The 12712-nt window shown below is 50.9% G+C and overlaps 1 protein-coding gene across 4 annotated transcripts in view; it reads right to left on the bottom strand.

Moving 5' to 3' along the window:
- The window catches only part of SFSWAP (splicing factor SWAP), a 92007-nt gene that overhangs the window by 2988 nt on the left and 76307 nt on the right, over nt 1-12712 (bottom strand). For all 4 annotated transcript variants that reach the window (XM_055235908.2, XM_055235909.2, XM_055235910.1 and 1 more), the window contains one exon: nt 11520-11645. In XM_055235908.2, coding sequence (XP_055091883.1) covers nt 11520-11645 — 126 coding nt within the window. The remainder of the gene's footprint in view (nt 1-11519; nt 11646-12712) is intronic.

Raw genomic sequence — 12712 nt, 5'->3', positions numbered from 1 at the left:
TTTTTTTTTGTTTGTTTTGTTTTTTAAAAAGACAGGGTCTTGGCCGGGCGCGGTGGCTCACGCTTGTAATCCCAGCACTTTGGGAGGCCGAGGCGGGCGGATCACAAGGTCAGGAGATCGAGACCACGGTGAAACCCCGTCTCTACTAAAAATACAAAAAAATTAGCCGGGCGTGGTGGCGGGCGCCTGTAGTCCCAGCTACTCGGAGAGGCTGAGACAGGAGAATGGCGTGAACCTGGGAGGAGGAGCTTGCAGTGAGCCGAGACTGCGCCACTGCACTCCAGCCTGGGTGACAGAGCGAGACTCCGTCTCCAAAAAAAAAAAAAAAAAAAAAAAAAAAAAAGACAGGGTCTTGCGCTGCTGTCCAGGCTGGAGTGCAGTGGTGCCATCACAGCTCACTGCAGCCTTCACTTCCTGACCTCAAGCAACCTCCTGCCTCAGCCTCCCAGACAGTTGAGACTAGAGGGCGCAGCTTCTAGTGCTGCTTCTTCCTTTTTCTTAAGAGACGGGGTCTCACTCTGTTGTCCAGGCTGGAGTGGTGCTTCTTCCCGACTTGCCAGTTGTCCACCGCGGTGATACCGCTTAGCCTCTGGGCAGTGGAGCCTGCTCTGTGGGCAGCAGCTCAGCTCTGACTGCTGTCCCCTGTCCCCTTGCTTCCCAGAGTCCACGTCACCAAACTGACAATCCCGCACCAGAAATGCTTTCCAGACATTCCGGCCTGCACCTGCCCTTAGACCATCCTTCTCTCCTGCCTGGAGAGGCTGACCCTTCGGCTTCCGCCTGGTCTAGCTCCATTCCACACCTGAGCCACGTGGCTGTCCTGGCCACTCCCCTACAAACATCTAAGAGAGTGAACATGTACTTGGTAAAGGCAGACAGGCCTGAGCCCTTCCCGTGAGGCCCTCCAGGCCTTGAGGTGCCCTACCTGGCATCTTCTTTCAGAATTCATCTGTAACAGACGCTGCAGCCTGTGCTTCTGGCCCTGAGTACAGTGTTTCTTGGACAGTCTTTGCATGGGTTATTTGCATCACTAATTTCCTTCCTTCCTTCCCTCCCCTCCCCCTCTCCTCTCCCTCCCCTCCCTTCCTTCCTTCCCTCCCGTCCTGCTTGCTGGTACCTGGACAGGACAGATCCTAGGAGTAGGGCTGCAGGCTCCTCTGCTGCAGAAGCTGCCCTCCCTGGCTCAGCCTCACCCTCGCTATCCAGGTGGACCCAAACTGCTCAATGTGCCAACCTGAAGGGGGAACTGTGGTTCCCTGCTGGTGTCTGACTCTCCTGGGGTTGCATCTGCACAGCTTGCAAGCGTCTGGCCTCCCGTATGATTCTGTGTGCCACGAAGCCCCTTCCCGGCCTGGCCTCCTCTGCCTTCCAGGAAGACCCCCAGGGCCTGTGCACAGGCCCAGTTACCCCAAGCCCTGCCCCTCATCAGGGCCTCCCAACTTCATGCATTTCTTGTGCCACCCCCCGATATCTGGAACATTCTTGCTTAATGGCTAGGGCTGTGCTCACAGTCTGGGGTGCAGACCCCATCGAGGGGCTGTGCCCTCTACCCATCTCTAGGACCCCACTAGCGTCTGGCCCTGCAGAACTTAGAGCTGCGGCAGCCAGGGACCACAGCATGCCCTGGTAGGGACAGCCCCAATATGCAGAGGGGCACTGAGCGTTTCTGTCCGGGCTCCCTTGTGTGGTTCTGGGCGTGAGCAGACTGTTGGTGCCAATGAAGTGACCTAAAGCAGCAGCGCCAGGCCTGGGGCGCTCCCACCCAGCTCCATTCAAACAAGGCGGGACCTGCCAGAGGCGGTGCTCGCTGGCAGCTTAAATCCAGCTGCCGGAGGGGCTGTCCCTGGTGAGCTGGGCCTGGACAGACAACCTGGCATCTTCTGGAAGCCTGCCCGACATGCCCAGTGATGACAAAATGTTGTAAATGGAGATGCTGCTCTTAGCGTTCAATACACGCACGTGGGGCCTGCACGCAAGAGCCATTTTTCTAAACTGCAAAATGTTTTGTGAAATTGTTGTCTGTAAACACATGCCAGGATTTCAAAGGAAGCAGCAAATAAATAAAATATATACCAGCATGTGACATGTGTCCAAAATGACTTACTCCCCAAATCCAGCTGAGTTTATGTGGCTGCACAATGAACAAAAGGCAGGTTACTAATCCTTAACTGCAAACTGGTTCAATTCTGCTACAATCTGATCTAAGCCCTTGCTGAAGGAACGGAGCAACTCATTCATTTTTTTTGAAGCACCGAGGTGCCACCATCCATTGGGTGAAACGCTGTCCTCGGTGCTGCCGCTGAGCTTGGCAAGTGCGCACACCCTGACACCTGGGCCCTATCCACACAGGGGCGTCCCTTCATTCCAGAAGGTTCCTCAATGCCACTTCGTCTATACCCCTTCTCCACCCTCAGCGTTCCCCACTGCTCTGGTTTCTAGGGCACAGCTTAAAGTTCTATGTAGACGAACCCCACACTATGTCTGTGTCTGTCTGTTGGTTTGGCTTCTTGGTTTTCTGTTGTTTGTTTCTGAGACAGTTTCCCTCTGTTGCCCAAACTGGAGTGCAGGGGCATAATCCCTGCCCACTGTAGCCTTGACCTCCCAGGCTCCAGTGATCCTCTTGCCTCAGCCTCCCAAGTAGCTGGGATGACAGGCAGACGCCACCACAAATGGCTAATTTTTTTTTTTTAAGTAGAGATGGGGGTCTCTACTACTAAAAAAAAAAAAAAAAAAAAAAAAGCCTGGAAATCCTGGGCTCAAGCAATCCTCCTGCCTTGGCCTCCCAAAGTGCTGGGATCACAGGTGTGAGCCGCTGTGCCTGGCCTGTGTCTGGCTGCTTTTGCTCAGCAAAGCATGTCTGAGACTCCTCCATGATGCGGGGGGATCCTCAATTTGTTCTTTTTACCGATGAATAGTATTACATGACAGGATGCTACCATCATCTGTTGGTTCATTCTCCTGTTAATAGAGATTTGGTTGTTTCCAGTTTTCGGTAATTATGAATCAAAGTGTTTTTGGTTAAATGTTGACTTTATACAGGAGTTCACAGCTAGGAACAGGACAGCTGGTCAGGGAGTAGGTGTATACTTAACTTCACAAGAAACCACAAACGTTTCCAAACCCAGTGTCTGAAAGCGTAGCCGCTGGGCCCGTGCCCTCTCTCCCCAGAGCCCGTCCTGGTTTTCAGGGACGGGCGACCCCCATCCAGTCCTGTCTCGGTGGTTTCATCAGCATGTCCCTGACTGGTGACTCATGTCATTCCACATCTTTCCATGTGCTTACCCGCTATTTAAGAGATCCTTCTGTGAAGTTGGCTGGAGTCATCTGCCCCCTTCTAATTGGGTCCTTTGTCTTTTTGGTACTGACACAGGCTTTTGTTAGAGACACATGCAGCAAAGCCTGCGGCCTGCCTATTCATCTTCTTAACTGTGCCTTTTGAGAGAAGTTTTTAAACTTCAATGAAGTCTAATTGGGTTTTTCCTCTTATCAGAGGGTTTTCTACATCTTAAGGAATCTTTGCCACCCTCAAATTCATGAACATATTCTGTGCTTTCTTCAAAAAGCTTAATGGTTCTAGTTTTTGTTTAGATCTCTGATCCACCCTGAATTAAATTTTGCATATAGTGTGCAGTGCACTTTTTCCCCATTCCGATATCCAGCTGTTCATGCAAGTTTTGTTGGAAAGACTTTCCTGGCTGGGTGCTGTGGCTCCCGCCTGCAGTCACAGCATTTTGGGAGGCCAAGGTAGGAGGGCTGCTTGAGCCTAGGAGTTAAACATCAGCCTGGGCAACATAGCGAGACCCCGTCTCTACAAATAATAAAAAAAAATTGGCCGGGCACGGTGGCATGTGCCTGCAGTCCCAGCTGAGGCGGGAGGATTCCTTGAGCCCAGGAGGCTGCAGTCAGCCGGGCTGAGCCGAGATCACACCACTGCTGCACTCCCGCGTGGGCCACAGAGTGAGACCCTGTCTCTTAAAAAAAAAAAAAAAAGACTTTCCTTTCTCTTTTTCCTCACTGAATCGCTGTGGCGGTGGTCCTCGCCCCCTGCCCTTTGGGTATGGAATTTTTTTCCTGTACTTTCTATTCCATCCCACTGCTCTATTGTATCCTCATGCTAACACCACACTGCCTTGGTTACTGTAGCTTTCTGGTAAGTCTTGAAATCCTGCTCTCTGTCAAGGAGGTTGTTTTGGCTCTCCCAGGTCATCTGCATTTCCACACACGCTTCGGAGTTTGCGTGCCAATTTCTAGAAAAGCCGTGGGAGCTCTGAGTGGGACTGCACTGCATCTTTGCATCAACTTGTGGAGAACAGGAGTCTCAGTAATGCTTAGTTGGCTAATATTTTGTGAAGTATTTTTGCATCTATGTTCTTGAGAGTCCTGGTCTGTGAACATATACACATGTGCACACACAGCACTGGTCTGTGAACACACATGCATGCACACCAGTACTGATCTATGAACACACACGTGCGCACACACAGTACTGATCTGTGAATACATATGTGCGCACACACAGTAATGATCTGTGAACACACACATACGCACACACACACAGTAATCTGTGAACACACACGTGCACACACAGTACTGATCTGTGAACACACAAGTGCGCACACACAGTACTGGTCTGTGAACACACACGGGCGCACACACAGTACTGGTCTGTAAACACACATGGGCGCATACACAGTACTGGTCTGTGAACACATGGGTGCACACACAGTACTGGTCTGTTAACACACACAGGCGCACACACAGTACTGGTTTGTGAACACACACATACGCACACATAGTAATGATCTGTGAACACACACGGGCGCACACAGTACTGGTTTGTGAACACACACATACGCACACACAGTACTGATCTGTGAACACACGGGCGCATACACAGTACTGGTCTGTGAACAACACACGGGCACACACACAGTACTGGTTTGTGAACACACACGGGCGCACACACAGTACTGGTCTGTGAACACACACGGGCGCACACACAGTACTGGTCTGTGAACACACACGGGCGCACACACAGTACTGGTCTGTGAACACACACGGGCGCATACACAGTACTGGCCTGTGAACACACACGGGCGCACACACAGTACTGGTCTGTGAACACACACGGCCGCGCACACAGTACTGGTCTGTGAACACACACGGGCGCATACACAGTACTGGCCTGTGAACACACACGGGCTCACACACAGTACTGGTCTGTGAACACATGGGTGCACACACAGTACTGGTCTGTGAACACACACAGGCGCATACACAGTACTGGTCTGTGAACACACACGGGCGCATACACAGTACTGGTCTGTGAACACACATGAGCGCACACACAGTACCGGTCTGTTAACACACAGAGGCGCATACACAGTACCGGTCTGTGAACACACACGGGTGCACACACAGTACTGGTTTGTGAACACACATGGGCGCATACACAGTACTGGTCTGTGAACACACACGGGCGCATACACAGTACTGGTCTGTGAACACACACGGGCGCACACACAGTACTGGTCTGTGAACACACACGGCCGCGCACACAGTACTGGTCTGTGAACACACACGGGCGCATACACAGTACTGGCCTGTGAACACACACGGGCTCACACACAGTACTGGTCTGTGAACACATGGGTGCACACACAGTACTGGTCTGTGAACACACACAGGCGCATACACAGTACTGGTCTGTGAACACACACGGGCGCATACACAGTACTGGTCTGTGAACACACACGAGCGCACACACAGTACCGGTCTGTTAACACACAGAGGCGCACACACAGTACCGGTCTGTGAACACACACGGGTGCACACACAGTACCGGTTTGTGAACACACATGGGCGCATACACAGTACTGGTCTGTGAACACACACGGGCGCATACACAGTACTGGTCTGTGAACACACACGGGCGCACACACAGTACTGATCTGTGAACAGACAAGGGTGCATGTGCACACCCCTTTCTCCAAACACAGAATCCTTATCTGGCTTAGGTATGAGAGTTATGATAGACTCAAGAGATGAGATGGGAAGTGTTCCTTCATCTATTTTTTTTTAAAAGAGTATCCCTTCTTTCTTTCTGTTTTTTTGAGACGGAGTCTTGCACTGTCGCGGGCTGGAGCGCAATCTCGACTCACTGCCACCTCCACCTTCCAAGTTCAAGTGATTCTCTTGCCTCAGCCTCCCAAGTAGCTGGGATTACAGATGCACACTACCACACCCGGTTAATTTTTTGTACTTTTAGTAGAGACAGAGTTTCACTATGTTGGCCAGACTGGTCTCGAACTCCTGACCTCGTGATCCGCCCACCTCAGCCTCCCGAAGTGCTGGGATTATAGATGTGAACCATTGTGCCCGGCCCCTCCTTTCTTGAATGTTAGAATTCACTGGTGAAGCCATCTGGGCCTGGAGTTTGGTGGAAAAGTTTTGTTTATTTATTTATTTTTGAGATAGAGTCTCACTTTGTCACCCAGGCTGGAATGCAGTGGCGTGATCTTGGCTCACTGCAGCCTCCGCCTCCCAGGTTCAAGCAATTCTCCTGCCTCAGCCTCCCGGGTAGCTGGGATTACGTGACACCACACCTGACTAATTTTTTTTTTTTTTTTTTTTTTTTGAGACGGAGTCTCGCTCTGTCGCCCAGGCTGGAGTGCAGTGGCGCAATCTCGGCTCACTGCAAGCTCTGCCTCTCGGGTTCATGCCATTCTCCTGCCTCAGCCTCTCCGAGTACCTGGGACTACAGGCGCCCACCACCACGCCCGGCTAATTTTTTTGTATTTTTAGTAGAGACGGGGTTTCACCATGGTCTCGATCTCCTGACCTCGTGATCCGCCCGCCTTGGCCTCCCAAAGTGCTGGGATTACAAGCGTGAGCCACCGCGCCCGGCTAATTTTTATATTTTTAGTAGAGACGGGGTTTCACCTTGTTGGCCAGGCTGGTCTTGAACTCCTGACCCCAGGTGATCCGCTTGCCTCGGCCTCCCAAAGTGCTGGCTTACAGGTATAAGCCACCGCGCCAGGCCAGGTCTTGCTCTTTAATCCACTCTGCAATCACTGCCTTTTAACTAGTCTTGGGTCTTCTTACACTCAATCATTTTGCAGGTGGTTTTAAGTCTACAATCTTGCTTTTTATTTGTCCCATCTGTTCTTTCCCCCACCTGCCCTTTGTGTTGCTTCATGAATTTAAGAAAGCATCTAGAATCCTACTTCATATCTTCTATTGGCTTTTTAGCTACATTTTTGTTTTTAGTGGTTGCTCTAGGGAATTAGGTTATGCATCCTTCAGTTAGCAAAGTCTACCTTGAATTAACATTTCATGTATAAAGAAAGATCTTTACTGCAGCAGTAAACTCCCATTCACTCGCTCAACAAATAGTTGTCCATGTGCCTCGTGCAGTGTTAAGTACTAGAAACTCAATGGGAAAAACTTGTAACTAATTATTCATTGTATTTGCTACAATAAGATAACCGGGACATCTTGTTGAAGTGTGCTACCAGAAGATTTGGTCAACATTCTTGTGAAAAGCCCTGGATGTGAACTCCTAGGCTCAAGAGATCCACTCAGCCCTTCAAGTAGCTGTGGATGTAGGTGCCTGCCATTGTGCCTGGCTGAAAAACACTTTTATGACATACTCAAAATAACTTTCATGAATGTTGTTTTATATATTTCCACACTGTACCAAATTTTACTCCTAAAAATTCCTCATACATCCACATCTGGATTTTCAAATATTCACTAAAAGGAACCAGAGGTCCTTGAAGAAATGGCAGATTCCAGGGCTGCAGAAGGGAAAACACCCAGTAAACGTGGAACATCTTGTACCAAAAGCAACAACACAAAGAACTATGGGAGGTGTCAAAAGAACAGAACTGACTTGAAAGGGCTGCCACTGGCCAAACTGGAGACAATGTCACCATCTAATAGAATAATAATAGCAATGGATTATCACACAACAAATCAAACATCAAAACCAAAAATGCTCCTGAGTCCACGGTGAGATTTAAACAAAGGGGCAGGGTCTTCAGCATAAACACAGAAGGAAGAAGACAGGGGGAAAGTCACTATTTTGTAGTCAGCAGTGTAAGAACTGATTCAGGCAGGGGTCACCCAGGGATGCTGAGACAAATGAGAAGACAGCTGCTGGGAGCAGGAGAGCTGCGCTGCTTCAGTGTCACCTCCTGGATTCCTCGCCGGTGGGGAGACCAAGGGGCAGATGCAGCCTTAATCAAGTGGTCAAACTCAGCATCATGAATGACGGGACAAATGGACACTTCTGTCTCCTGATCTGTGATGCAATGGGAAGCTACGCAATGTCGCCTATGCAGCCAAAACATCCGCCCTGAACCCAGCCATGGGGACATAGCAAGACGAAGCCCGACTGTGGGACCATTTATAGTGCAGCTGGCCGGGAATTCTCAACAATGCCAAGGTCATGAAATACACATACGAACGGAGGAGGGAGGGAGGGGAGTGGATGGGATGGGCAGGATGGGAAGGGGTGAGAGAGAGCAATGTGGCAAAATGTCAGCTCTTGTGGAACTGAGCTACAGATTTTATGCATATGGGTGTTTATTGTACACTTCTTTTTGAAAGAGAGGGTTTCACTCTGTTGCCCAGGTAGGGGGTGCAGTGGCTATTCACAGGCACGATCACAGCCCACACTACAGCCGCCAACTCCTGAGCTCAAGTGATCCTCCTATCTTGGCCTCCAAGTGCTGGGATTATAGGTGTGAGCTACTGAGCCTGGCCCCATTGTACTATTTTAAAAACTTTCCTGTAAGTTAAAAAAATTCCAAAGTAAGAAGTCAGTGAAAGAATCAGGCAATAATTAGTTTACAGAAATGACCCTTCAGGGCCATACACGATGGTTTACGCCAGCACTTTGGGAGGCTGAGGTAGGCAGATTGCTTGAGCTCAGAATTTTGAGACCATCCTGGGCAACATGGCAAAACCCTGTCTCTACTAAAAATACAAAAAAATTAGCTGGGCATGGTTCCATGTGCCTGTAGTCTCAGCTACACCGGAGGCTGAGGTGGGAGGATCAGTTGAACCCAGAGGGTTGAGGCTGCAGTGAGCTGAGATCGTGCCACTGCACTCCAGCCTGGGCAATGGGAGTCAGACCCTATCTCAAATAAAAATAAAAAAGAAAAAGAAAAAAGAGTCAAATCTGGGTAGTGGGCATTTCCCCGGGTTTGGTCTGGTGCTGTCACAGCATTAAAGTGACAGCAATGTGGTAGCTGAATTACGTGCAATGCGCCGCAGCAAGGAAGTGGACGCCCACTCTGAGACAGGGACACAGCCTGGCTGTAGGATTAATATAATGATTGCTAATAAAACATATTCTGTACCAGGCACGGTAGCTCATGCCTGCAATCCCAGTACTTTTGGAGGTTGAGGCAGGTCGATCACTTGAGGCCGGAGCTTGAGAGCAGCCAGCCAGGCACGGTGGTGAGAGCCTGTGGCCCCAGCAACTCAGGAGGCTGAGGTGGGAGGATGGCTTGAGCCCAGGAGGTAGAAGCTGCAGTGAGCTGTGATTACGCCACTGCACTCCAGCCTGGGAAACAGGGTGAGACCCTGTCTCAAAAAAAAACACCCCCCAAAGAAAACAAAACCAAACCCATATTCTGGATTTACAGACTAACTGGCGGCTTGTAATTAAGACTACAAAATTGACCAGTAATTACACACGTATTCACCTCTATTGAGTTCCTGGTGAATCACAGTTTAACACTCTGCAGAGTTAGGTTTGCAGGTTTAATTCCATCTGTCTGGGCAGGGCAGCTCAGGGCTCAGCACTGCACTGAGTCTAACCCTTTCCTTCTCGTGTGACCTGTTAGCGCTCAGTGAGAATGCCAGCGGGTCACGCGAGTCTGGCGTCTGAGTGTGCTGGCTGCCGTCGGGACGCCGCTACTTCCAGATACAATCACTACCTGCTCCCACGAGGTCTCTCTTAAAGCAAAGGTTAATGTGAAGGCAAAGGAAGGCCTTTTCTGTTGAGACAGAAGGAATTAATTTCTAGCCATGCCCTTCACATATACCAAAGGTGATGGTGAATTTCTGATGTGAAATTACTTAAGGGATGGCTTCTAACATTGTAATTTTCATCAGATTGTATGAGAGTAGACATGAATGTTCAGTGTAGGGTTACTAAGCACAATGTAATTTACAAACAGAGCCAGTTGTACATGAAACATTTGCTGGTATCTATCTGCTTTACGGTTCCTTTGCTAATTTTTCTGTTTTAAGAAAAAATCACATCTTGTCAACAGAGGGAACTGTGGCACTAGGCCAACTGCAGCACGGTCTTCTTGCCCAGGACCTGCTGCGGCTCTCTGCCTAGTGTGTGCCTTGTGGCTAGGCAGTGTGGGTGATGGCTGGGGCCATCTGTTCCAGGAGAAGGAGGGTCCCAGTGTGTTGGTGACCCTGGCAATGTAAGGCTCATCCTCTGGAAGGCTCTGGGACCCCAAGTGTCCTGACCCCCATGCACTTAGCAGCACCGTGTTAAGAAACTCAAGGCTACGATGTGCAACGCTCCATCCTTCTCTATGTGACTCCAGACGCAGACACGGTCCACCCACACAGCCAGGAGACTGCACGAACTCCACGTGGGACACAAAACAAGCTCCCTGTGCTTGGAAAGAGTGGAAATGCACGGCTGCCCCACACAAGGCACTGGGTGGCGACATCAGTGGGTGAGAACCAGAGGAGGTGCTCGTGAGATGGCACTCCCACAGCCAAGAGGGTAGTGCTCACTGGCGGCACCAATGGAGGTGGCCGTCCACAGCTACTGGAGGCCGGGGCGAGAGGACAGATGGTGGACGTATTTCCTGAAGTGAAAGGTGGAACCTCTACTGAGTGCCAGGCATTGAGTGAGGGGTGAGCCCGTGGCACCCTGGGCTGTCAGAGGCCCTGCCAGGCACCACGGCCGGGGCTTCTACTTGATGAACATGAACGCCAACCTCCCTCCATCTCCTGCTCCAACCAAGACAGGGTCTCCTTAGTGGTCAAGAGGTAAGGGATGGATGCTCCATGCCCTCTAGGCCCCAGCAGGACTCCACGGCCTCTCCTGGGAGCTCCAGCCTGGGCCGTGGTTGCAGTCACACAGCACCCAGGCAACCACAGTGACTGTCCTTGAGACCAGGAGGCTTTAGGACCAGAAGCTTGCATTTTCCTTCTGTTTGTGCCTTCCTGTCCTCTCCACCAGCAGGTAGAGGGGCAGCAGCTGCATATGGACCCAGCCGAGGTACCAGCACAGTGGAAAGCTGGACGCGAAGCCAGGCCGTGCAGAGCCCCAGTGGGTGAGTGACACCTGCCCACCAGACACAGGAGCTCAGTGTGATCAAGTGTCAACAGTGATGGCCACGCCACAGTGGTGGGGACTCAGCACCTCCCTCTGGTCATCCACAGCTCTGCTCACAGATACCCGACCTTCAGACGCCCTTTCCACCCAGGGAAACCTGGCCCGCATCTGGCACCTGCGTGCACACCCAGTGGCCTACCTGGAGCGGGTCCGCTTCCTGCTGGCCCCGGGGCTGCTGCTCACGCGGTAGGCAGTGGGCACACTCCTCTCTTCCCTCCGTCTCTCAGGGGAGTGGGCTCTCCTCCGAGGGGACCGGGAGCGGGACCTGGACAGAGGAGGAGGCAGCGTTCAGCTCTGTGGCCTGGCTGGCGGGACGTGTCACGCTTCCTACTGCCCTGGCAGAGATCAGGCCCCATCTGCAGAGGCTGCTCCTCAGGGTGGTGCCTGTGTAGACCCTGAGGCTTCAGAGAACCCCTGCCAAACTTCACTACTCTGTCGACAACGAACTGAAACCCGAATCCCATCTCAGAGGCAGAGATGGCCTCTCTCCCGTTCCACACACTTATCACACCAAGGATAAACTTTTAACCAATATACAACTGGCGTGGAGGCTGGAGCTGCTTCACATGGTCAGTGGCAACCAATTCCCCATGAGCCACGGTCTGAGTATGCAATTTATGACCACCTAAGGCTGGCGCTGCCTCTTCCTTCCTCCTGCGTTTGCCCACTTTATCTCACTACACATTTCAGCTCACTGATGTTTCCACCAACATGAGGGAAGAAAAGGCGATCAAACTCCAGCGAGTCGTGGCTACCTGTCTAAACACCGGCAGTAAGAAACCCAATGGTAATGAAGTGAGAGGCCTACCTGGAAACTTCTCCTGTTCACACTAATCTTACAGCCTCTCAGCACAGATACTCAGAACAGGCTGTGGTGCACTGGCGTGAAGCCTGAAGCCTTCAATCCAATTCGGAAACGCCAGTCTCACGACAGCTTCGGCTAACTTAAGTTTATGAGATTACACAGATGCAAAGCCACCCATTAACACTGATTCCTCCTCCTCATGTGCCCGGAAAGGACTCGTTCCTCTCCTGTGGTGCCATAATTCATACGTGGCCACGAGGACCCTGAGACCCGCACCCCTCTGGGGGTGATGCTCTTTAGTGGAGGCCCCTTAGCGATGAGTTTGGGACCTTCATTTTAGTTCTTTGTTCATTCAGTAAAGCTACTATTTTGGGAAGACCTGCAATGAGCACAAATCTGGAAAAAAAACACCATTTATTTCCATTTTGTTTCCATGACAACTCATTCAAAAACAATATAAAGAGCGGTTTGATTTTGCCATTTGGAAAAGTTCTACATTGAATCATTTTCATGACAATAAACCGCAA

This window comes from Symphalangus syndactylus, chromosome 13 (assembly GCF_028878055.3).
Source record: "Symphalangus syndactylus isolate Jambi chromosome 13, NHGRI_mSymSyn1-v2.1_pri, whole genome shotgun sequence".
In the NCBI taxonomy this organism is placed as follows: Eukaryota; Metazoa; Chordata; class Mammalia; order Primates; family Hylobatidae; genus Symphalangus; species Symphalangus syndactylus.
Note: the sequence above shows the minus strand (reverse complement) of the source record. Positions and strands in the feature narration are given on the sequence as shown.